The sequence below is a fragment of the Pimephales promelas genome, chromosome 14, assembly GCF_988280905.1.
Source record: "Pimephales promelas chromosome 14, fPimPro1.hap1.1, whole genome shotgun sequence".
Lineage (NCBI taxonomy): Eukaryota > Metazoa > Chordata > Actinopteri > Cypriniformes > Leuciscidae > Pimephales > Pimephales promelas.
Genome location: NC_142782.1, coordinates 25,610,597 through 25,637,432, shown reverse-complemented (window position 1 = coordinate 25,637,432; position 26,836 = coordinate 25,610,597). Strand labels below are relative to the sequence as shown.

The window sequence follows — 26,836 nt, the reverse complement described above, 5'->3', positions numbered from 1 at the left end:
AAATTAAAAATTAAAAATAAACATTAGGGAACAGTCCACAAATTAAAAAAAGTCCTTCAAAAAGCAGGAGTCCAAACCAAATGTTCTAAACTTGCCACATCGCTCTTATCAAAATATCGAAATAGTCAGACATATAGTCGCTCTTAATAAAATATCTCTCGTTCAAACCCTCTCCCCCCAAAAAACCCCGCAACACTCCATCTTTACATTCACTCCCCACTATCTCCAGAGGATGTTTGTAAGCTCTCTTCCCGTTTCTTCATAGGTCCGTTTTTTCCTCTTGCTTGCCACATAAAACAAGGACTGGGAGGAGCATCTCGCTTTCCCCGACATAATCTCTCTTTCTCAGATGGCTCCGTCACAGCCGGGCGGAGGAAGGGGCTATTTCAATGCTGGCCGTAGGAGGACAAGAGCAGAGAGGATGGGGAGGGGGTCCTCATTTCACATCAGAGTGAGTCTATGTTGATAATACATCAGTCAAGCTGTTCTTTCTTTACCCAAAACCATCTAGATCTCGAAGCAAGGCAACCCCAAGAGAGGAGAAGAGGTCAAGGGTGCAAACAGCCTATGAGGAAAAGTCCTGCGTTCTTTCGCTCACACAAGCACACTCTCTCACGCACTCGCACGCACATTCGCTCTCAGATCGACAGTGTTACAGACATAGGAAACACTGATGTATGAGTTCACACTCTCTCTCCATTTCCATCTCTGGCAAGATCTGGCACCTCTCTGCTATGTCACATCATCTTCCTCCTCGGAGCTGTAGTCCCGCCCCTGGAGAATATGGAGAGAGAGAGAGAGAGAGACAGATAAAGAAAATAACCTAAACTAAAAAACTCTAAGTGAATTAGTTGTACCAACTAGCAGAAAGTGTGATGAGCAACACTTAATTTTCATCAAACATGGACAAAGACAGACTGATTTTGAAATCATTGGATATTGTAGTGCAAATTGATAAAGTTCCAAATGGAAAACCATAAATATCATGAAAATATTAGCGTCTATGTTTTAAGCAGCACAGTGCATTGGATGAGGTCTCTGTTCGCAGTCTTCGCACATTGTTCTAATTGGCTGAATGTGATTGCATTTCCATTGTTAATGTAAAAAGTCGAGTTGTTTATTGCTGGAATCCTGTCTTGTCTGCTTAGGTGTTAAATTAACATCTCAATAATAAAAATACATTTCATAAGGCTAATTAATCAGCTTAGGCTTTGTTGAGACAGCCTTAGTTGATTAATTAGCCTTATAAAATGTTTTTTTTATTATTATTATTGAGATGTTAATTTAACACCTCACCAGATCTCACACACACACGGTATACTACACGCAAATGTTTCTTGCTCTTTTTTCAAACATGATCCAAACCACATCTATATGTAGTTTGAAGTGTTTAAAATTAGATTTTTAAAAATGCATTTCAAATGTAGATATTTTGATTTTTTTAAGTAAACAAGGCCATACAGCCTTTATGTAACCTTGCTTCAACTCATTTAAAACTAAATCTAAAATATTTTCATTTAATCAATTTCAAACCAATTGATCTCAGGCCTCAAGACAGGACGAAGTAATGGAAAAAAGCAGAGGGATAAATATATCATTTTATCTCCAGAGGTCTACAGGAAGTAACAGACAGGCAATGAATATGGCAAAATGTCACAATCTAGATAAACGAGCAGTCTATAGCAGAACGGTTTCATGTACACTGTCGCTTTAATATCTCCAACCCATCTGCTTCCTCCTTTACTTCTGTGCCTCGTTTTTTCCTCCCGCCCTCACCTTCTCAATCTTCTCATCCAGCATTTTGAAGAACTCCTGCTGGCTCTCTGATGTATGTATGCTGAGAGAGAGAGAGAGAGAGAGAGAGAGAGAGAGAGAGAGAGAGAGAGAGAGAGAGAGAGAGGGAGGGAGGAAGTTAGTGGGGGTAGAAGGAGGGAAGCAACAAATACACTCGAATTTTCCATTACAACAAGCATAAAGAACACAAACTCACACTCTCACACACACACACAAGCTACTGTAGGATCCAGAGTGGCTGGGCAGGAATCATTTTTATAGATGCATTACAGCGGGGACCATAAACCTTGCCTCTACACACACACAGCACATTAACTGACCATTACTCCATCGACACACACATAAAACAATAATGAACTGTTTGTTCTTAATGAACATGCTCTAAACACAATTTATTTCCATCTAGACGATGTGAACACCGTATGTATTAGTTTTCTGTGTAATGCGTTCATAATATCCATCAAAGCCCAGTGGAAATTAAAGTCACAAACAAATAAAATAATGATTAACCGATCAAATTAATTTACAAATTACGAAACTTATATTTTAACTACTGCTCAGTTAAACACTATATGAAGTTCAATAAAGAGCTTTATTTTAATAAAGTTAAAAGTTTTCCATACAAACACATGGAAATGAGGACTGGGCAGTTTAGTTCCAAAAATCACAAATAAATGAATAATGCTATCCATCAAATTCATCCCTAACTTTACTGTATATATTTCTTTTTTTCCTGATTGGTTATGGTATTTTGGGCTGAAGTGCACAGTGATGCCTGGGAATCACTTTGAGTGCAGCATGTGCAGCACAGTCATATAAAAAAAAACATTAAAATGAGAAAACTTTCATGTTTTACATATCATGGTCATCATAAATACAGGTGTATTGCGACACCCCTAGTTTGAAACTGCATGAGGCTGAATAAATATCAAAACATTCATCTATGGTTGAACTATTCCTTTAAAAGTGCAGTAAGTGATTTCAGAGAAAACCTGTTGAAAGTGGATCAGACCGAGCACCACAACACACTTGTAGCCAATCAGCATGTCCACTCATGATGGTGGAGGAGAGAGACAGTGAGAAAGAGAGGGAGATTTGAAGCAAGACTTATATATTTATAAGTACTAATATATATGTATATATATGTATATATATATATATATATATATATATATATATGCATTTATATATATAGACACACACACACACACACACACATATATATATATATATATATATATATATATACTCTAAGTACTTCTATTACTTATAGAGAGATATAGTAGCTGTCCTGTTATTAATCTCTACTATACTTGCAATACTTTTTCACGAAATAAAAGTGAAGCCAAGCATTATTTTGCTTGGCTTCAGATATGATAAGGATAAATCCACTCTTGCATTGCGTGTTCGTGCATTTTATGGGCAGAGCAATGAAGGGTACATCAACAACAGTGTTTCTCAGAAATCACGTGCTGCACCTTTAAATGACATTTCACAAAGAAAGTAATTGTAAAGTGTTAGCCTATTTTCATTTATTCTTCATCACATTACATCACAATTTTATTATTGTTACAGATCCTTTGGAAATCCAATTTCACTAGAAATAATTATGCCAATAAAGCACTTTTTAAATCGTACATCCGACGGCAATAAACGCATCATGTTTACAAACAATAAGTTGTGAAACATATGGCACATTACGCTCTAACAGAACATGCAAATGAGATCCAGAGGGGATAAGACAGGCCACAAAGCAAAACAAACCACACACAATTTAATGACTTTTGGCACATTTTCAACAGAGCAAGAACTCTAATGCCCACACCCACACAAACAAAGCAAACAGAAAGACACGCACACCGTAAACTGCATGACATGTATAAACCCACTCACTTAGTCTTGTTGGCGCTGGGCCCAGGCACCTCTTTGTGCTGTTTGGTCCTGTGCAGAGCCGAGGTCTTCTCCTGCAAACGCACCCGGAAAAGAACACGTTTTCACTTACTACTATTCACAACAAAGCCAAATACAGCCTCTGCCGACTGTCTCCGGTGGCCCTCCTGTGCCCTGTCGGCTGCTGGACGCGAGCCAGAATCAGCTTCTCTGTCTGGAACACAGCATGATAGAGAGGCCCTGGGAGTGACCTTACTCTGGCCACTGCTAATGAGAATGCTGCCCTGCTGAGAGACAGCGAGAAAGAGGGCTGCGTTTCCATTCTCCTCTAACCCCCCTTATCAGAACACCTGCTCTGCCTGTACAGCTTCATTAAGCTGGCCAGTTTAAAGGAGACATATCATGAAAAATAGGACTCGTTCTATTTGAAATACAATTCTTCTGTGTACTATGTAGTAGAGGAGTAACAATGTATCGTGTCACAAATATATCGCAATACAAAAATGCAACAATATGTATCGTGGTATGTATATTAGTGTCAGTACTACTGATGTATAATGTATAATAATGCAATGAGGAATATTTGTGGGTCCTGATGATAATGCCATGTCTTATGTTACCAGTAAAAAAGTAGTTTCATACTAAGTATTTCATTTTAAGTTCATTTTTTGTTAACCTTTTATGTCTTGAAGTATCGCAATTGTTACACCCCTACTATGTATCCATCATTGTTCACACTACAACCAGACCATTTATTGAAACTAAGATGCAAAAATCTATAATTCTTAACTTCTTTTCTAGGTTATACATTTAAACTGGAAGCATTAAGGGTAGAATTATGACAACCATTTTATTACGATATGAAATCTGGTCACATTTCGAGTTTTATTTCTTTGTTTTGGTATATTACACAATTATATAAAAAAGGCACAAATATAACTAGAAGTATGGATTTTTACATTTCAAATATGTTGAGAAAAGTCATGATTTATTTTACACCCCAAGTGGGCACATTTACATTTAACATTAACATATGATGACCCACATTTGCATATCAATGGCAGTATTTAACAACTTGGCAGTGACATTATTACTCATTTAACAGGTGAAAAGGTTAACAGAGGTCATTTACATAAAGCCTTGAAACTTAAGTCCCTAAACACATGGTTTAATTCTAAATGTCAGAGAAAAAGGCAGAAAGTAGTCCTATACAAGAAACTTTGACATTATTATTTATTAAGTGGGGGAAAAAATATGTGAGTGTATAGAGTTTTACATTAGAAAACAATCTGCAAAATAAATTAGTATTACTGTAATACTAGATTTTATTATTGTTTTATTAATAATAATATTGTTTTTTTACTATTACTAGAATTATTATTAATATTATTACGTTGATAGAGTGTCCTTGTTAGGCAAAGAATCAATTCAGATGTTTGAGAATATTTGGGTTGAATTATTTTACAGTACGTGCACTGAAAGTAGAAAGTACTGGGTAATATTAGGAAACTACATGGGTTAAGGTTAGGTTTAGGGGTAAGTTCAGGGTTACCTAGTTATTACCAAGTCATTTTAATATAAGTATTAAGTATGTACACAGGGAACAGGACTGTAAAATAAAAGTACTACCAATGTTTGAATAAGTGTGAGTATAGGAAACGTTGCATGTAAGAACTCAAGAATATCAATTTTTGTCTGGTAATGTGAGTGTCTATGACAAAGAGGAAAATTGTGTCAGAATTTCCCTCACCCACATTCCAAACATGTCGACACACGTGCGTGCTGCATACGCTTAGTTTCACTTCATTGTATAAGCAAAAAAACAGTCATATGTGCCTCAAGCAGTGTCTTTGCAAATAAAGAGTCAATATGAAAGGACACCAATGCACAATTTGCCAGGTGTGTGTGTGTGTGTGAGAGAGAAAAAATGTTTTGTATCTCACCAGGTTCTCCTGGTTGCGTGCGTTTACTCGGTCCTCTTCTCCACGCATATACTTCACCTCCTCCACTCCCTTATTCTTATATTCATCTACAGAGAAAGTAAGACAAGTTAGATTTTTATTCTAGAGCTGTTAAAGAAATGATTCACAGAAAAAAGGTCTGTTATCATTTAATCACCCTTTTATCGTTCCAAACATCCATATATTGGTATTTTTTTCCAAGTTAGAATGGGGACTAAAACTTTCAAGCATTGAAACAAATGTTGATAAAAGTATCATAAAAATAGCTCACATGACTCATGCGCACTTCTGAAGTCATTCGATAGTGTGGAGAAAAAGTTATTCACTGATAATTTTCCCCTCCAATTGAGAACCGAATCAGGCCGATTCATGAACAGATTCAAATTATTGAGTCATTAATAAGACACTGATACGTCTCTCATTAAGCCACCAATATTTTAAACTTCAGTTTGTTCTTCACACAAATCTAATGCATGGCCTTCAGAAGACCTAAAATATAGCATATGAGTCATATGACCCACTTATATACTTTTATTGTGCTTTATTTTGTCATTTTAGAGCTTGACAGCCTTAGTCCTCATTCACTTTCATTATACTGAGAACCATGTGACTACATTCTTCAAAACACCTTTTGTTTTTCACAGAAAAGGTGATTCATACAGGTTTGGAACAATGTGAGTGAGTAAACAGTGACCGAATTCACATTTGAAAATGCCTTAAACCCATCTCTAACTTTGAATTTTGCCCTTTCCCAGCAGCCATGTCCATGTTTGCATGTCCATGCATTCACTTCCTCATAACACATACACACACCCACACACATACATAAATCTGTCATTTACTCTGTCTACAAATCAGCACGAGGCAAATCGCAGCCCACTCAATCTCAGTTTATCTTCGCCTCTATCCGTCTTTCTCTCCTTTTCTCTCTGTGAACTCCCTGTCAGTTACCATCATGACAGCTGGAGTGGGCAGCCTGTGAATGTGACTCAGTGCAGTCCATCCGCACAAGCACAAAAAGCGAGAAACGGGGGAAAAAAAAAAAAGAGAAATACAAAAGGAGAGAGAAAAAGAGGGCGCAATGCCGCCAGTCTTTCACAGCTTGAGGAATGTAAACATGTCTCTGCACAAAAGACCACGCTCCAACATGCTGATAAACACACACGCACACACAAGCCGAACCAAAGAGAAACGTCACACACAAATTAAAGTCATACTTTAACTGATTTGGCTGAGGTGTGTTACACAAAACAGGCCTACCGGATCCCAAAGAGCCAGACACTTAACTTAAAATACATGCATACATACATGCATCTCTCTTCCCATACACACACACACGCTCGCATAAACGCAAGTAGGGCGATGGCATTACTAAAAAAGGAGATCTGAGGAACATATTCTAATCCATCTTTTCAGGGAGACAATCATTCGAGAAACAAGTATCTTAGAGAAACAAAGTTGCTTGCAGTGAGCGAGACAGAGAGAGAGACATTATATCAGTTTAGTATGTTCCAGATGGGCTATTTCTGGTGGGAAGATGAGATGTTCTCTTATGTAGGGATATTTCGATTGGCTAATTGGTGATCACAGCATGATGCCGACCTTTAGGACGTGATTGAGACGAGGATGCTTGCTTGACAGAAATGGCTTTTTTGTGTTTTATTATAGTATAGAAAATAAAGGAAATGAGGAGAATGAAAAATGTTGCCCGCTGGCCTCATGAGCACCATGGGATGTGTTAGTTAGAGAATAGTTGGGTAATTCTGAATATTTTTAATATATTCTAAATTATTGTAAATACATTGTGAATATTAAGTTGATTTTGATGTGCTTTTTAGTAAGTCATTACATTTCCTGAAGTCTGTGATGGTAGGCAGTTTGCCTGCTTCTTGTGTCATGACTCATGAGTATGACAGCACCAAAGCAAAGATATTTTAGCATCTCGGATTTTCCCATTTCAACGTTTAAACCCCTGCAGATGGACTGTTCAACTATGCGAATCAACTGGCAATTTCATTAAAAAAAACAACAACAACACTAATTCAGTCATTCAGTTATAGCATCACTCAACATATTAAAATCAAATCCTAAGAATGTCATTTTGCATTCTAAATAAGTGTTTTTATTTGACTAAATGAGCAGTGATCACATACATACGCACGCACTTCTTTTAAATAAAACTTCCACTAATCATTATGCTTGTGACAAGATGCCTTCTGACGACCAGGTAATTTAGCTGTCTGGGAACTCGATCGGCTTAAACGAAACAAATCGGATGACACAACAGCTACACAACCTTGTCTTCCTCTCACTTTTACCTTCTGGCCTAATTTCAGATGTGTTCAGTGCCGTGAGTGGCGTGTCTGAGGAACATGAGTGGGCCGCTTTACTTTTAGAATCAGTGTGGAGAAGCTTTGGCCCGAAGCGATTCTATAAGTGGGAGTCTGTTAAGACAGCGAGTCCACCGCAAGGGAGGGGAGTTTGTCAATCTCACGCTCTCTTTGATGATAGTAGGTGGAAGATTACTCACTAACGTTAAGACAGAGCTGAGAGGAGTTTCAAAATCCAGCAAAACAAGAGACACGTTTTGAGCTACCTTTAGACACATGACCGATACCACGCCTTTGGTTAAAGATCAGCCGTTAAACATCTGAAGTCATAATTCTAAACCTCAGAAGACAAGAGTGTCACCGAGATGATCTGTTGCACTACTGTACGCCGTTGCCGTTAAAAACATAAGCCAAACAGTCGCTTAGTGGACGTAGTCACTTGGTGACTTTGAAAAATGCCTGTTCCACACACACAGTTCAAACAAAGAAGTTTTATCGCTGAAGGTCAACAAGTTTCTGTATTAATGAGCCATTTTGGACATTCCTACTGCTAGGTAGCCTGTTATGTAAACTGATGTAAATATCAACTGTAAACATGCAAATCATATTTGACAAATCAGTTTTCTTGTCTTTAGAGGAAAAACCAGAGGGGAAAGCTTTATGGTAACACTGCTGAAATGCATAATGCATCACATCGATGCATGAATCAATGCTCGCAATATCTGACAGTTTTCCATGCGTCATTTTTTTAATAACACTGCATGTGGGCAGAAACAAATCACTGCAGAAATTTCTTGAAGCTCAGTTGGTAGAACAAAAGCTGGAAACCTCAAAGTCATGGGTTTGAGTTTTCGAAACAAAAAAAAACATGAAGAGAGAAATGTAAAACAAGTCAAACATATAAAATTATATACAACAATGTAATTGCTCACTATAATGTTAAACATCGATTCTAATATCTATTCTTAAAGGATTAGTTCACTTTTGAAAAACTTTTGCTGATAATTTACTCACTCCCATGTCATCCAAGATGTCCATGTCTTTCTTTCCTCAGTCAAAAAGAAATTAAGGTTTTTGATGAAAACATTCCAGGATTTTTCTCCATATAATGGAGTTCAATGGGAACCAGACAGTCCAAGGTCCAAAAGACAGTTAATAACAGTTTCAGATGCAGCCTCAAATGTCTTTAAACGACACCAGACGATGAATAAGGGTCTTGTCATGCGAAACAATCGGTTATTTCAAAACTTATTCCAAAAATGTAACTTTTCTAAGGAAAAATGCTAGCCTTACTCTATTCTGTGAGGCGCGTTTGTAACGTCACGTAATACGTAATTACGTTCAAAAAGGTCACGGGCGACATAGCCGGAAGTACAGAGTCAGTGTTTACAAGTCAAACGCATAGGTTCAACGTGCAAACTAACACAAACGCCATTTACAAAAAAAACAACGATGTCGGACGATTTTGATTCTGTACTTCTGGCTACGTCGCCCGTGACCTTTTGAACGTAATTACGTATTACGTGACGTTACAAACGCGCCTCACAGAATAGAGTAAGGCTAGCATTTTTCCTTAGAAAAGTTACATTTTTGGAATAAGTTTTGAAATAACCGATCGTTTCGCATGATAAGACACTTATTCATCGTCTGGTGTCGTTTAAAGACATTTGAAGCTGCATCTGAAACTGTTATTAACTGTCTTTTGGACCTTGGACTGTCTGGTTCCCATTGAAATCCATTATATGGAGAAAAATCCTGGAATGTTTTCATCAAAAACCTAAACTTAATTTCTTTTCGACTGAGGAAAGAAAGAAATGGACATCTTGGATGACATGGGGGTGAGTAAATTATCAGCAAAGGTTTTCAAAAGTGAACTAATCCTTTAAAATCTCTAAATGGATCTTTCTCCGCTGTGGGTAGTTGTGAATCTAAGTTTGCAATCTGTATTGATTATGCAATAAAAAGATGGTGTACAATGAAATAATGGCAAGAAACATCTCTCTATTGCACTGTCCTCATGTGGTGCAAAGAAAAACAAACATATGGTGCTAGCTAGAGAGTTGTTATGGCTAATAAGTGTCGGCGCCACAAGGGGGCCTGGCCTGACCTGAACTGTACCCCCTACGCTCTGCTCCATTAACCGCGATACCCGGCTCTAAAAGTAAAAGCAACGCTTTTTTTCGCAACACTGGACACACCTACATCACGTTGCGAATGGTCGAACTGTCGCTCATGTCAGATATGGCCAGCCCTCGTTGAAAATCAAATGCCTTCTGGTTACTTTGTCGGTGCAGATCAGCATCAATGGGAACGCCTCAACACACACTCACACACCATTTACAACAGCTCACTGCAGATCGCATGTAACCAGACAGCATATTCTCCGCCTGCTGCCCCTCTTGTTTGTTTTAGGGCAGCTCGGCCTTTCCTGTCATTGTGCGTGCCGGAGACCGTGTGTGTTGCTGGGATTGACTAAGCACTGAATCACAGATGAGAGGACACACAAACTTACACACACTCTCACTGCCTGAACAGACACTGATACAGTTTGACTAGTAAACAGTTTGTTGGCATTAATCAAGGCAAGAGCTGAGAGTTGAGAGAGTGAAAAAGAGAAAGAGAGATGGAGAGAGAGGGGAGGGGGCGAAAGCCCTCTGTTCTATTGATAGAGCTGTTTGACTGACAGCTGGGAAGGGCAGTGGAAAGAAGGACATCGGGTTGGCAGGAGAAAGAGAAAAAAAAAGAGCGAGTGAGAGACAGAAAGATAGATAGATAGAAAAAAGAAGGGGGGGGGGGGGAGTTAGCAATAATCCACAGTAACCAGGTCACTGCTCTGTTCGCGCTGGTGAATATAATACTTATCAATCTGTTGTTGTGCGCTACAGTTCTCTCAGATTAACATGCCACATTATGAGCCTACAGATCACAGACACGGAGTGGAAGAGAACCAGAAGATACCGTATAAACCGTCACATCCTCACAAGAGGAAATGCAGGACAGAGAAACAGAACCCATCTGAAAATGACTACTGGTACTTCCCAGAGATGAATTATGTCAAATATTAGCTAAATGTCGAATGTTTACGGTTGGTATATCTGCAGTCCTACTAGTTTCCCTTTTTAAATGATGAATAGACTATGGACACCTGCTGATATAGACAGTTCACACAGCCACAGAACACACATGGCAGTCTGCTGCAGTCTTTGCAGTGTGTTCAACCACAGTTTTTTTTTTTTGGCCGAGACGCAGCCGACGTGAGGGCCGACTTGGTGTGTCATGGCCTTAACATGGTCCCCATATTACTACGAATACATACTTACTGTATATAGACTTTCTTACTGGTCGATTAGGTAGTTCTTCATTAAACAGCAAATATTCAATATCAAAACGAATTCTAGCTTGTGTTGTTCTTGTTAACAACCAATTTTTTTTTCTTTAATCAGTTTAGTTTAATTGCTGAAATAAAAGCTGAAATTAAAAGTTAAATAAAAGATGAAATGCTTAAATGAAAATTTGAAATATTGCCTACTAATACAACCTACTTAAATTATGCAAGTTAAAAGTACTATTTACGTGAAAACTGAAAATATAAAAAGCTACCTCAAAATACAGTATGCATACTATAGTAAAATATAAATAATACTAAAATTACTCTGATACTAGCTTACGGTGCAGCATATTTTTATTTTGCCTACTATTTGTGAAAAATGACATATGCAATCAAAATTGTGTAACAAACTGTGGCTGATATTACCTTTAATTCAAGATGAAGAGAGCACTATTATTCTATAATTCTAAACAACAATAAAATACACAAGCACACTATAACACTCCAGTCGTTAGTGTCGCATGATCCTTCAGAAATCATTCTAATATGCGGATTTGGTGCTCACGAAACCTCTCTCATTATTATCATTGTTGAAGAAAATAATTTTGTAGAAAAACAATGCTACTTTTTTTCAAGACTCTTTGATTAATAGAAAGTTAAAAAGAACAGCATTTACTTAAAACAGATTTCTTTTGCAACTATACATGTCTTTACGGTCTCTTTTTTACAATTTAGTGCATACTTGCTAAATACGTATTACTGCTTACTGACCCCAAACTTTTGAATGGTTATGTACATAATTTACAAGTATATTAGGAGTAGTTTAGAAGTTCTGTATCTTCTCAACACCGCTTAAGAAACATCATATGAGAAAGAGGAAGGGATCCTGAAGTAAAAAAAAGAGAGTAAAGTATAGTTTAGGCAATAGAAAAGTAGGCAGAATAATGAAAAGGACACAGCAAAGAAAGGAAGGAAACAAGGAAAGTGTGGCCTTGAGAAGAACGGCAGATATGCAGAGGGAGGGATAAATGTCAGGGGAGGAAAAAAATGGGAGTCTGATCCCACGTCACTCACTCTCTCCCTCTCGTTCTCATTCGACCATTTCCCTCCATCTCACACACTGTGAATCCTTAGAGACCGAGAAAAGAACATGGCAGGAAGAGAGAGAGAGAGAGAGAGAGACTCCTATGGTCATTGAGGATTTTCTGCAGTTTTGCCCTTAATTCTTAATCTCCTATAATCTCTGTCACTCTCTCACAGGTCACACACACTAAGCGCTGCTGTTATCTAAACTCTTTAAAACATATTTACAACCTCACACATACACACACACACAACCCAGAGAACACATAAGTAACTCACTCCAGCTGATAATGTTATCCTAAAACACACGCCTGTTGGCACAGATGAGCGGAGTAGCTGAGAGTCTTTACAAACACAGTATGATTACCCAGAATGCATCCAAGAATTGCCAGAATGTAATCATCTTCCCAAAACATTGTAAAACATTATTCACTGCTTAAACATAAATTACTTAACTGGTTGTTTGTTCTGCTTAAAGTTTAATTTTGATTGGTAAAAAAAGAAACAGCCGATTTCCAAGACAGCAATATGTCTTTGTCCAATATGTTCGAATGCTTTCCCATTTATCATGGTTTCCTAGATAAGATTAATGCATAGGTTTGGCCAGCAATAAAAATAACTAATTTGTCAGTAGTCGTTTTAATTGCTGGCCAATCCTATGCGTAATGTCTTGGACATTGGCTGTTTCTTTTTTTTTTTTTTTACCAATCATTGAAGACACATTCAAGATTAAACTTTAAGCAGAATGAACAGCCAGTGTCTAAGACAACAAGATGTCTTTCTGACCAATGTGTTCGAATGATTTCCCATTTATCATGTTTTCCTAGATAATAGGTATAGCTATATTTGAGCTAGTATTACCCACATTACACCCAATGAAGGAAAAGAGTCATGTATTTCTTTACTAAGTCATTTCAGCTAATGCTTTCATGTAAACAATACACAACAGAGGTTGATCTGGAAATCAAGACACAATTTTATGACATGGTTGTGTCCTGATACTATATTCCAAAGTGTGGACTTTCCCCTCATTACCAAAGTACATACTTTTAAACAATAGTCCAAGTATACCAAATGGGACAAAGCCAAAAATACAGACTGGAAAACAGGCGTCCAGTGGAGAAATTACATTCTCAAAATGTGACAGTCTCCCATGGAAATCAAACCTTTGTTTTAAATCAAAGGATATTTTAATATTATTTATGGTATAACCAAACCTGGACTGTGAATGGTGACTGTCTAATAAAACCATTTAGTTTTAGACGCCTAAAAAGCCAATTTCTATAAAAAAATTACTAAATAATCCTTGAGTAGACTCTCTTATCCAAAGCAAGAATATTTTAACATACAATTTATTTATTACATAGACAGTTCCCCAGTAGCAACCTGGAGTTATAGGGATATGTTGTCTTAGTTATAGGCTTTATGTTGTCCAGACCTGCATGACTTCCTTTCTTCTGAGGCACACAAAATATTGAAGATGGTTAAGGTCCACTAACAATCATTCATTCACTTTTCAAAATACCTCTTTTGTTTAAAAAAAAAAAAAGTTAGTCAAACAGACGTGGAACGACAATGTGTTTGTGTGTGTGTGTGAGACTAACCAGTGAAAAGGTCTCCATTGCTGTAGGCTTTGCCCCGGCCCTCTTCGTCGGTGGGCACAGCCGACACCTGCTTAGCCGAGGTGCAGCCCATGGCCTCACTCTCTCCCCCTCTCACCATCTCACCTGAGAGAAACAGAGAACACATTCATCAACATTCACATTCAGGAGCCTGACAGCACGTCTTTAAAGTCAGAATGGACACATGATTAGATCCATTAGAGTCTCTGCTGGGTTACGAACTACCGATCATCAGGAAAAGAAAACACATCCGAGTTGAGCCTAAACAGATCTAGACATGCTTTCTATCACAGCCCAAAGCCAGAGTTACAGATTCATCTTTTCCCTCTTAAGTTACGAACATGTGCACCTTCAAATTGAACCAAGACCAACACAAGAAACACACAGCAGCCCCAAAAAGTATTTGGACACACTTAAAGTATGAGTGTCATTGGCATTTACACAGAAAGAAATATAGCATAAGCACACTTTCAGCAAAAATGTAATTAAAGAAGTCTGTTAAGCGTTTAAGAATAAAACACACAACAGATCAACATTTAAGACAAAAAGTAAATGGTCTCTTTCTAGTTGACAAGCAAAGTGGAAAATATCTATTAGGGAGTTGATTCCAAACAGCAGTCAGTTAAATAGAAAGTATTTTCTACCCTATTATAGCTGACAGAACAAATGCCAAGATTTGTTCTAATTCTAACAAGATTTGTGCAAGAGAAATGTTAAGTTGTAAAGATTCCCCCCATCAATATGTAAAGCACTTTGAGTACACAGAAAAGCACTATATTTGGCACACTTGTTCTAGTGGTAATGAGAGAGACCATCTCTATACAGTAGCTCCACCACCAGCTCAAAAATGTACTTTTCAAACGGTTATAACTTTTGAACCCTCTCATATGGCACTTTTCCACTACACAGAACCAGCTCGGCTCAACTCGAACTGGTACTGGTAATGGAAAAGCGCCATTAGAAACAAAATTCTTAGTACACAGTTGGACATGGCTGTTAACAAGAGGTAAAACGATATAAATACTGTTCGTTTTCTCACACAAACCGCTCGTTTCGTGTCTTAGGCCATCAATGTGTACATACATTTACGAGTCATTAAATCATGTTTAATTTTGACGTGGACCCCCATACCTGCATTATATGACTGACAGACAACAAAGGTTTCACCGAAAAATGTCAAAATTGAAAATACTGTGGAAACAAAGACACCTACATCTTGGATGTCCTTGAGGTAAGCTAAAACATATCAAAAATTAATTTCAAAGTGAACTATCCCTTTAAAAGGCACACTATGCAAGATTTGTACCTTAATATAGCAGCTTCGAAGGGGTATCAGGCCGAGAGACGCTTTGCGTGAGTGGCATTTACAACAGTAACGTTAAATACAAGTACGCCACAGTGACTCTAGAGGGTCGCTGTTGGACAAAAATGGAATTCCTGCATAGTGTGCCTTTAACATTGACAAAATTTGGCAGGGTTCATTGAGAACATGCCCTGAAGGTACCCGAGAAGTTTGAACACAAGGCCACCTAGATTTCCAAAAATATAAGTTTTAGCAATAACAACACTAACTTTTGAAACGTTCAATTTTTGTTTTCTGTGTCATTATGTTTCTTGGTTTATGCTGATTCTGACAATATTTCATTTGTTATTTTCCATCAATTTCCCTGTTTGATATCTTGAAATAATATTCAGTTTTTTTCTGAACAATTTTTTTTCCAGATGAATATTCTCAACCATTTCCAAGAGACACCTCTTCAAAGTCGACTGCCTGTGTTTGCTGTTTTATGCTAGTTATCTTAGCATGCTAATAGCAGAGGTGTAAAGTCCAGGGGTCAGAAAGTAAAAGTCCTGCCACATGTCCATTATCCCCATAATCTCAGCGAGCTGATTTCACTAATCTGGCCAAAACCCAGAAACAAGTTAGCTTTATAATTCCATCGTCCTAAAGTCAATGAGTTCTTTGAATATGATTTGGTTAAATGTCTGAAATAATGTCTGTGGTGAACAAACCCACATTTTATTCGACAACATGTTATTCTACATCAGCAATTTCCCCCCTTTCATTTTATTAAACCTTTTACGTGACTTAAAGGTGGTCGCTAAGTGGCTAATTGGGACCCTACAAAGGTTGTCTGGGAATTAAACATCACCATTCTGAACAGATAAACTCTTCCCTTTCTTCAGACTCATTGAGGTTATAATCACTCTTGCATATACGAACTCAAACTTTCATAGAAAGTATTTTTTAATTAAAGAGCTGCCAGAAGCTTTATTACATTAAAGTCATGCAACCGTGGTGTAGTTGGTCTATAGCCTATGTTTAGCTTTTTACTTCTGACCTCAAAATTCATAAAAGTTGTGTAAATTTGTGAAGATTATCATGATGAACCAAACGTGTAAGAATTATAAACTTGTTGGTCCTTATTCTATTGTGTTTTTGTTTTGTTTTTCTATTGCGTGACGCTATTGCTAACTAGCCTGGTTCAACCAGACTCTAGTTCATTTCATTTCCACAAAGAGTCTGGAACCGCTCCATTGAGAAACGTTTCCTTCCTTGTAGGCGGGTTCACTATTAAAGTTCAAATCTATTGGATCTGCCCAAAGTCACTCACGATCTGCCATAGCCAATCGCTAACGGGGTGTCGTGAGTGACGTATGTCACGCGCCGAAATGGCTGGAAACAACAAGTCCGAATGATCAGAGGATTATGTTTACAATAGGATTTCAGTCAACGAGCGCCGCAGGTTTTGTTAATCTAGGAACAATTATTAATTCGAAATGTATATTTGACACGAAGGACAGTGATATATTTATTCAACGGTGGAAGCTGTGTCTAATCATTACAAATATGCCGCTGTGGTCGTTTTCTGATCTGCCGCAAATGCTGTAGCAGCTACAGTGAATGATCAGTCTTGTCTCTATCTGCAGATGTGTAATAAACAACAATTTTTCATATTACGTCTCATTGTTTCTTAATTACCTTAATTATGGTCTTCAAAGTATGTGTTTGTACATTTTTATGTGGCATTTAGTTTTTTTTAGTAAAACAAATCAACCATTGGCATCTAAAACTGAAAATCAAATATCTTCAAAGTATGGTTTTTCACATTTTTATTTATGACAATTATTTTTTTAAAAATCACAACCAATTTGTATGATTTACAACATGTAAAACTGACACACTAACCTCCTGCACGAGTGCACAAAGGGGCTCAAAATGTTCTATTCATCACAAGAATCAGTAAATATACAGTTGGGAATATGAGCGACAGACATGACTCCTGAGCCGATCTTCAACAATAGTTTAAGCCTAGTTCACACTACATGATTTTAAAATGTTGGGCTGAACTGTGCAGTTCACACTACATGACTTGCTCTCAGTGAAATCATGAGTGTTCAAGTTGTTTAGCTGTTCACACCACACAACACAACGTGATTGATCCACAACAGGAGGTAACTCACTACACGAGTTAACAACGCACTGCATAGAGATACAACCACGATCGGATGATAAGAGCATATCATTTGTGACTCAATGAGAGCTGTTTCAGTACTATAGTACGGTCTAAATCCTGAAAATAATCAAACAAATAACGAGTTGACAACAACACGATTCTATCTGGTCTAGAAACCATGTTTTGTAACGAAAAACCACGCAATAAAACGAACCAGAAATGACGCGAAACTACAGAGAAGAACATAACACGCGAATATGGACGTCAGACAGAAACTAGTGCTGCACACCGTTTGCTCGACGATCTGCTCTGAGAAAAAAAATGCAAAAAAGAAAAAGTAAGATTTACCTGGTGTCCTCAACCCATGCGTTGCTATGATTGGCTGTACTCATGACATCACTGAGATTGAGTCGCGCGACTGCTCGAGATATCTAGCAGGCTAGATATTTTTCTGAGCTCGGTGACCTGTCTGCGAGCTGTCTGCGAGCTGTCTTTGATGCGTTGTTGGCTCTTTCACACTAACGGATTGGCGAGCGTTAATCGTCCGCTAATCGCCCGCGATTTGCACGCGATAACACCCTGACTTGTCGGCGACTCAACGATTTGCAAATCGGGCTTAAATCGGGCTTAAAATCACGTAGTGTGAACTAGGCTTTAGCAGCCAGGACTCGGGGCTTCCGAACACCGCGAACACCAGGCTAAACCGTCCGTCCAAAATGTCACGGTCATCGTGCCCAGCACAAACTTCCAAACTTTCTGCCTCCTTCACTTGGTCCTCAGTTGTGCAACAAGAGGTTAGACGATAACAATCCAGCTTTAAATTCTGTATATTCGGCAGTTTCTTTTCCAACAACGGACCGAATAGCTTTTCTCACGTCTTTCTCCGCTGCCATTACTGCTCAAACTGACGCGCTTACATCAACGTCATCTTTCTCAGCCACTCCCTCTATTCGCTGATTGGTCCTACAAAAAATTGATTTCTGGAAACCTAAGGATATGGAGCGATCCCAGACGTAGTTACTGAAGTAAAATGAAATTGAGCGGAAGTGCGTAGGAGGGCGCAGCCAGGCTAATTGCTAACCTCCATGTTGGCCTACAAAAATACATCACAGCACTCTATATTTTGCATCCACATAAAAAAACCCCTTCAGAATCAGTGACTCAGAAATGAGGGAGACAAATTGAGAGAAGACAAAACAGGAGAGTGAAAGATCAAAAGAGCCGGCTACTCGTCCCCCTACTCTCTCCTCGTTTGAAGTTGTCAGGAGGGGCAGTGTTTAGCTCTGCCTTTAGCAGCACGGGGCACAGGACAAAGCACCAGGTGTACTGACGAAAAGTGTGCAAAGCGCGCGTGTGTGTGTGTACACCCATAAGCCCAACCACTCTCTGCTGCGAGTCTTGAGTAAACAAGATCTACCCATCAAGGCTCTGGAGTGTTGATACGCCATTCCATAAAAGCCTGTGAAAGTATAATCACCCACAGTAGGTGTTTTTGATAAGGTGATGCGTTTAGATTTACACCATCTCGGGTCTCAAAAGAGCGTTACCCAGTTCTCAACATTGATAATATGAAATGTTTAAGCACCAACACTCTCAGAAAAAAAGGTACAAAAGCTGTCACTGGGGCAGTACCTTTTCAAAAGGTACACTTTTGTACCTAAAGGGTGCATAGATACCAATATGCACCCTTTAGGTACAAAAGCGTACCTTGCCCCAGTGATAGCTTTTGTACCTTTTTTTTCTGAGAGTGACTACATATAAGAAATTATTTCTGAAGGATCATGCGACACTGAGGACTAGAGTAATGGCTGCCCATAACTATGCCAAGATTGTATTAAATATGTGTTTGTAGATAACGTCCATATTTTACACATTTGTATGAAAATTTGCATGAAAATGTGTGAAGACAAATTAATAACCTACTTTCTATGCAACAGCCTTAAAGATGAAGTCAAGCAATATAGCATCACTCCCCTAACAAACACACACACACAACCGCACAAGTACACACCCTCCAACAGGCCGCAGGGCTGAGAGCTGTCTGAGCCATTGCTCACCCTGAAAAACTGGCTGATCTGGAGAGAACAAGAATCGTGGGAAGGACTAAACAAGTCCTTTAAAGATCAGCTGAGACGGGACAACACGAACACCAAACTCCATCTCCAGAGGAGACCCCATTCATTCATCTCCGCCTGGCCTGTTACCGACCGGGCAGGACAGCAGTCCCCATAACATTTACTCACCCGCAACGGCTAGCATCAACTCTCTGTCCCACTTTAAACAGCCTGCTGAGAGGAGACAGTGAAAACGTCTCAGTGCTGTCAAGATTATCTTAAGACTAAAGCCTCTTTCTCTTTTGTTCCTTCTTTATGTCTTAAGCAGGATGAGTGGTGGTTTGGGGTGGAGAGATGTAAATATAATAGAGCTACTGTTTAAAAAGGGAACTCCAGCCATGAGAAGAGAGGGGGACGAACAACCGAGGGAGAGACATAGTTCAAGTTAGAGGAAGCAAAAGGATAGAAAAACAGATGGAAAGATAAAAGCGGTCAAAGATGGTCAAGGTGACAGTTTGCCACTGTTCATGCCCAGAACATCAGTTAAAAGTTTTTTTCCCCCAGCAGACCACTTTAACTGCAAAACAACTACAGACAATCTAACAGCCAAAAATGTAAGAAAACATTGACTACCTCAAAACAATTATCACCACCATAATTAGTTATCCTTTGATTAACCAATTGATCAGCTGAATAGTGATGCTTTTGTCAATTATAGCTATAGTACCATAATTGTTTAAAAAATATATATATACATTATATATATATATATATTTGAAAGAGGTCTAAGCTCAACAAGGGGGCCTTTATTTGATTAAAAAAAAAGAAAACAGTAAAAACAGTAATATTGTGAAATATTATTACAATTTAAAAAGATATATATTCTCTATATTTTAATATATTTGAAAATTTAATTCCTGTGATGGCAAAGCTGAATTTTCAGCATCATTACTCAAGTCTTTAGTGTCACAATTCTTTGTCATTAATTCTTCTCATCAATGCTGAAAATCATTGGGCTCTTAATATTTTTTTGTAGAAAATATGTTTTAGGATCTTTGAAAGAACTGAAAGATGAAAAGAACAGCATTTATTTGAAATATGTATTTTTATTTAAACTTTATTTCAATTAAAGTCCCTCTGTAATCAATAATTATATCCCTTAAAACTCACCAAAATGACAAATGTAAAAGTTTTTTCCTTAAAATAGCTTGAATGTAACTACACCCTTGCCTCATTCAGCATACGTGGTTCTATGAATATGCAAATTAGCCCCATCTCCACTCACTCGCACCAGCTCAGAGATCCACTCGTAGTTTGTGATGTCAGAAACACCAGAGATTTCAAACCGTGTTTTTGAGACCAGTGATTCAGTGATTTTTTGTTCACTGCAGTTAAGGAGAAAATACTCAGCGATGGTGTATTATTTGCATATGGTTTGTCTTAAAGCATATTAAAAACACCACATAGACAACATTAAAAACTTGATTTTCACCACAGGGGGACTTTAACAAATTATTTTTAATAGCTTTGGTTATTGATAATAACCCTGAAATATACCAAGGAAAGTAATTTTCCTTGGAAAGCAGAACTAATGAATGTTTCCATACATTTTTTCAAAACACTACCCCCAACAAGGGAAACCAAGCTATCAATAATTTCGATTTGTGCCGTTTACATAAACTCAGCCAACATATAAACTCACTTGACCTTATAGATAAAAAAAATATATATAGATTATATACACGTCGCAGAAATCGCTCCTAAATCCATTCTTAAACCTTCCCATTGATTTGAAATGAGACAATTTACTGAAGAATGGTGTCACATACTATTCACACAAAAACTCATTATACTCGCATTTCATGAATAAGTCCCAGTGTCCACAGCAAAGACGGAGTGGAAATCTTACTTGCAGAAGTCCGAATCAATCTGTCCATCCACTGTCACACCGTACCACTCAGGGCTGTCCCAACACCGCCTGTATCTGACTGACTCAAATACTGACTTCAACCCTCAGCAACTGATTTGTGCCCGTCACCTCTATATAGTGTCAAAAAAGAACCAAAGAAACGACTCATACTGTAAACAACACACACCTTCATATGACTAGTAAAATGAAACAGAGTCTTATATATACGTATATACATATCAGCATCTTCAAAACAACACATCTTCGTACATTTCCTTTCTGTAATATAATGAAGAATACCATTTCTCCTCCAGCAAACAAGCACACGGCTACGGCTTCGTGGAAATATTCTCCAGGGTCAGGTCTCTAATTTTTCCGTATCCATCTCTATAATGCTGACAAGCGCCTCCTAATTCTGCCTATAAATATTCATTTGAAATTAGAAAACCATCTATTATAAACCAATTCTGTTGCCTGCAGCAGCATAATTGGTCTGCCTGTTTCTTCTAAGTATACACACAGCTTTCTAATCAGCTTTTTAAAGTCTCCAAATGAAAATACCCCCCACTGTGCGAAACTCATTTACATCCCTTTATAAAATGTTTACTAATTCAACAAAATTGAAAGTAAGGTTTAAAAAAGTCATGCTTCCATCTAAATGACACCGGTAATAGACTGCACTGTTATTTAAACATTCAAATGAGTGTTCATCCGTCTCAGCACGCACACCAGACATCGGTGCCCTGATGCAGGGATGGAGAGGACGTCCATGTTTGACAATAGCAGAGGAGGATGTTTGATCTGTCATATCAGAACAGCGAGCAATTATTAGTCACACGCAGCTTTCAGCCTGAACTCTACCCCACGGAACAAAATGTTATGGGCAATAATAACCTAAATTTCCAGCGTTAAAATTCAGTAACATTTTGTCTAAATGATGTGGGGTTAGGGTTATATATTATAATCAGGGATGCACGATATATCTAAATTATTGAAATATAGCAAATGTACATTTTACGATATGCATATTGCAATGGCTTACTATAACTGAATGATTTTAAAATTTTATAATATTACAAAACATGACTATTACTGGCGCAATTAAGTGAAGTAGGGCCGTCTCAAGTGCACAGGACCACTCGTAAACCCGATTTCTGTTATTTTCCAACCCCCATTGCATACCAGGTTTATTGGCTAAATTACAGACATTTGGCTGTTTGCAAAGAACGAATGAAACCAAAGTAATTGAAATACTTTCAACAAATGTGAAAAATGCCCAAAATTCAACTGAAAATGCAACTTTTAATGACTTCTGCAGTCTCAAAATTATTCAATTTTATTCAAAATTATTCAGTTATTATTTTGTTTGATTTGTTCATTGCAAACAGCTGAAAGTCTATAAATTTTGTCATGGGAGTTTAGATTACAATGTATGTGGCCAAATACATACAGTACAAAATTGTCAAAATGCCGTCTTGGTGAGCATTCATGTTAAGAGCTGTTTATATGTCTTACGTGGAGTAAACAGTTGAGTATGAAAGTGATTGTGTGACAATATTGGATCCGTGTAGCTTTTAAAGTGACAACAGCATAATAAACCGGCTTCCATCTGATTAATCAATTTATGTTGTTACTAAACCTAATGTAGGCCTACCTGAAACCATAAACCCTCTGATTTATCCTGACGTTAAAATGACACTTACTTTTTATGTCATGCAACAGCAAAACACTGCTGTTTACTTTCAGGAGTTGTAGTTGCTTTCTTCTCACTAAATGAATGTGAAACTTGATGTAATAAGAAGATACTTAGAGATGGTGACAGACAGTGCACTTCGTATACAGGCGGCGCCATCTTTGGAAAACAGTCTCGATAAGTCGATCCCCAAATGCCGTTCATACAGTTCAGAAGTTCTCTGAACTTCATACAGTTCAGCTCATGGCACGTCGTTCGTGGTTCGACTTGTCGAGACTGTTTTCAAAAGATGGCGCCACCTGTATACACGAAGTGGACTGTCTTTATAAAATATCTTCTTATTAAACGGTCTGTACACTTACAAAGTTCTCAATGCTTCGTTTAGCATGTGTGAACCCTCTGCTACTGTGTTAGTGTGGGGCTATTTCGAGCCTTGTTAGTGGTATTAACTATCGATTTCTCTTTGCTTACTCTATGCCCTATATACTAGCGTTATACGCTAAACAGTTTTTAGAGATAAAATGCTTTACATTCGATTACCATGAAAACAAATCCCAGAGAACGGTCGATTAGGTAGCAATGTTTTATTAGACCAAAGGTTAATTTTGTGCCGGAGTTCTCCTTAAAATGTAAACAAATGAAAAATATTCTTGAGATCAACAGCAGAAAGGAACATAAAAGGAGTTAATTAGGGAATCAAATGAACTGTTTCTCATACAAAACAAATCACATAGCTTTAGAAAGTATGGAACATGCAGAATAACTTAAATGGACCATTAATATAATTTCACTTTCACATGGAAAAACGCAAGAACACTTTGCGTAATATCTCCATTTGTGTTGTGTTCCACATGATAAACAATCAAGGGTTTTGGAAGGACACAAGGGTGAGTAAATTTTTTCCTTTAAACACACAACCACCAAGCCATCCACACTGTACAAGAGTTCGATCAGGTTGTCCTGTCAACTAAAACCAAAAGTTGTAATTCACAAATACGCACACATGCAACATCCTTGGTCATCAGAGAACACACGTCACCACGCAAAGCTTATACACAGGATGGAACCTCCCACATAGACCTCTGGTAGCCATGGAAACCTCCTCTTTGAGTGATGTCACTCTGATATTGCATCATAACCCCATGGGCTAATTGGGTCGCTTTTCTCAGGTCCTGTGAACTGAGCGGGAGAAACGGAATAAAATAGACGGAGAGGAAGATGGGAGCTTTGGTGGTGGAGAAGCTTGAAATTGACTGACCAAGAGGAGAACCCACAGTCGCTATTAATAGCCTTTCAGCCTCTTCAGTCATCAGAACAAAAGCCATGTGTGCAAAACAACACACACAGACCGCTTATAGATGAGAGAGAGACAGATGGAGGTGTCAGACTGATGAGAGATCAAGAGATGGAGAGGTACAGAGCCAGCCATGTCCCCCATAGCAAAGCACAACTCATTTCTCTAAATTAATTCCTTCAGTTTGTTTCAGATAAAAAAAAAAAAAAATGATTGAGCAGATGTTTTATACTGTATCTTCATGTGGTTCCTGACATCTCAGTGTTGCATATTGCATGCTCAACAAGCATGTTTTGTTGTTAATTACAGTTTTTCCAATTAAGTTTAATGTTAATTAAAGCTGTTTATTCTGATTTTATGTGTCAATTTGTTGCAGCCATGAACAGCCCATAAAAACAAAGTAAGAGTATACCTCTAATTCGAATTTACATTAAACTGTCCTAAAATGTAGCTCTTGGTTAATGTCACTGTATTACAAGGAATTCCTCTCTGAAACTCATTTTAAACTTCTTTTTAAAAAGAATATGAAATAATGTGGACTTACAGCTTCAACAAAAGCATTATATAACTGATTAACAACCATGTAACTCAAGTCTGTTAAAGATTTATATTGTCGTTAAAAATCAGTTTGCCTATATGGAGAAAATAAGAATTGCTCCTGGGTCCCATTGAATTCTGCTATGGGATACAATCTTACATAACAATGGTTCAGCTAAGTCAACTGTCAAACCAGAGCTGTGGTTCTCAAAAGCACGAGCCAAGTTGATCAGAGACTATTGGTGCCAAATACGATCTACACATGCTTATGATGCTTTTGAGAAAAGTAGCCCCAAACCATTCAAAGTAGGAAAAACCTGAAAGAGTCAGTTGTTCTCAGTATAATTAATGAGTAAGGGAACTCTTAAATTGGAACACTGTAAAGGTGTTCTCGGTGATGTTAAGATAGATCACTAGTTGAACCTATCTGAAAGGCGATTCTCAATTCAAGTCAGTGAGCTCATTGAAAAAACACTTTGGCCAATTCAGTCAGATTCATAACGAATCCTTAATCCGATTCATCGACAAAAGAACGATTAGTTAACGAATCAGACATCACAAAATAACACATCACCAATAAATCATAGTCGAGTCATTGAGTTGATTCGATAAACGCTCGAACCGATTCAATAATGAATCAATCGGTCGGGTTCTCTAAACCGCTTCATTAAAAAGATTCGGCTAAAAAGGAAGGATTCGTTTAACATCGCTCACCCATAGCTCCCCTAGTCGTCTGACACTCAAACACACAGACAGTCATACATTGAATGAGCTCTACGCTAATGAAAATACTGCATATGAAAACACAGTGACAGAAGGACACACACAGCTGCGCCACGGCAGAGACAGAGGGCGCATTGTCTGCCCGCAGGACAGCGGGATACACACGTGTACGTGTGCATGCATGCCAACCCAGGTGTCTTTTGTTTTCATTACTTCCAGTTCTGCTGTACTTCGTAAAAAACGGTTGTAAATCAACATGTCCATGCAATGGAACAGACTCATGACAATAACCAACAATTGATCTCACCTACTCATGTCTTAATCATGGCTGTGTCTCAACACCTAGTGAACAGCCTACCTAGTCAGGATTGAGGGCATCATAGGCGCCTACGTTCGTTTTAGGCGCCTAACATGCCATAAATGCTGTGTATGCTGGAAAGCACATTGAGACACAGCCCAAACCACAATGCAGTCCAGAATCACTGTTCAAAGATCAGATAGAACTGATCATGCAAAAAAAAAAGAACCAGTCAATAAGCGAACCAGGAATCGACTCACCAAAGACAAGACACAAAGAAAGGCAAAATGAAAACAAACACTTGCCGAATCAGCGCAAAAAATACATAAATATGACAGGGAAACACTCACTTGTCAGAAGTGACCCGCTCGTTCCACTTCCACTGACGGCGGCTCACACACACACTGTGATATACACACACTGGCGGACGGGAATATGCGCTGCTGTTACTGTAGTCATCTATGACTGTAGTGATGTGATGTGGACCACTGGCTTACAGCCCGCACTCCTGATTTGTTCGAAGAACTGCAGCCATCTTGCTGAAGCCCGTGTGGCAAACCAACCACATGCCTAGACGTAGGAGGGGAGGAACTAGTCGAATTATCCTTACATTTTCCCCTCATCATCCTCAGTTGTGTCTTACTCCTATGGTCTTACTTCAGCCAAGAAATGATACGAACCAATATAATTGAACCAATATTTCCTAAATCTCTTTATATATGCATTGTCATTTATGTTATATTCATTATAATATATTTATATTTATAATTATATAATGTTTTATATATATATATATATATATATATGTATATTTTTATGCATTGCTCAATAATATGGTAAACTACTGATAAGATTTAATGTT

At 38.1% G+C, this 26,836-nt stretch overlaps 1 protein-coding gene across 2 annotated transcripts; it reads right to left on the bottom strand.

Annotated features, from left to right (window-relative positions):
- Positions 1–304: 304 nt before the first annotated feature.
- Positions 305–26,512, bottom strand: LOC120482583 (uncharacterized protein C1orf21 homolog). Of its 2 annotated transcripts, none has more exons than XM_039677068.2 (6): positions 26,325–26,512; positions 13,991–14,113; positions 5,628–5,713; positions 3,688–3,758; positions 1,777–1,837; positions 305–774 (listed from the first exon to the last, which is right to left on the bottom strand). In XM_039677068.2, exons 2-6 carry the CDS (start codon positions 14,106–14,108, stop codon positions 733–735), a joined length of 378 nt encoding a protein of 125 aa, XP_039533002.2. In that variant the 5' UTR covers positions 14,109–14,113; positions 26,325–26,512; the 3' UTR covers positions 305–732. The 2 variants fall into 2 exon arrangements, with proteins under 2 accessions (XP_039533002.2, XP_039533010.2); XM_039677076.2 differs by lacking the exon at positions 26,325–26,512 and adding an exon at positions 21,430–21,518.
- Between the last annotated feature and the right edge of the window lie 324 nt (positions 26,513–26,836).

Coding starts and splice junctions, on each gene's coding strand:
- LOC120482583 (XM_039677076.2), bottom strand. CDS start 21,457: ATGGACAGATTGATTCGGACTTCTGCAA. Junction 14,114..21,429: donor ATTGATTCGGACTTCTGCAA/GTAAGATTTCCA, acceptor TGTTTCTCTCAG/GTGAGATGGTGAGAGGGGGA. Junction 5,714..13,990: donor CAATGGAGACCTTTTCACTG/GTTAGTCTCACA, acceptor CTTTCTCTGTAG/ATGAATATAAGAATAAGGGA.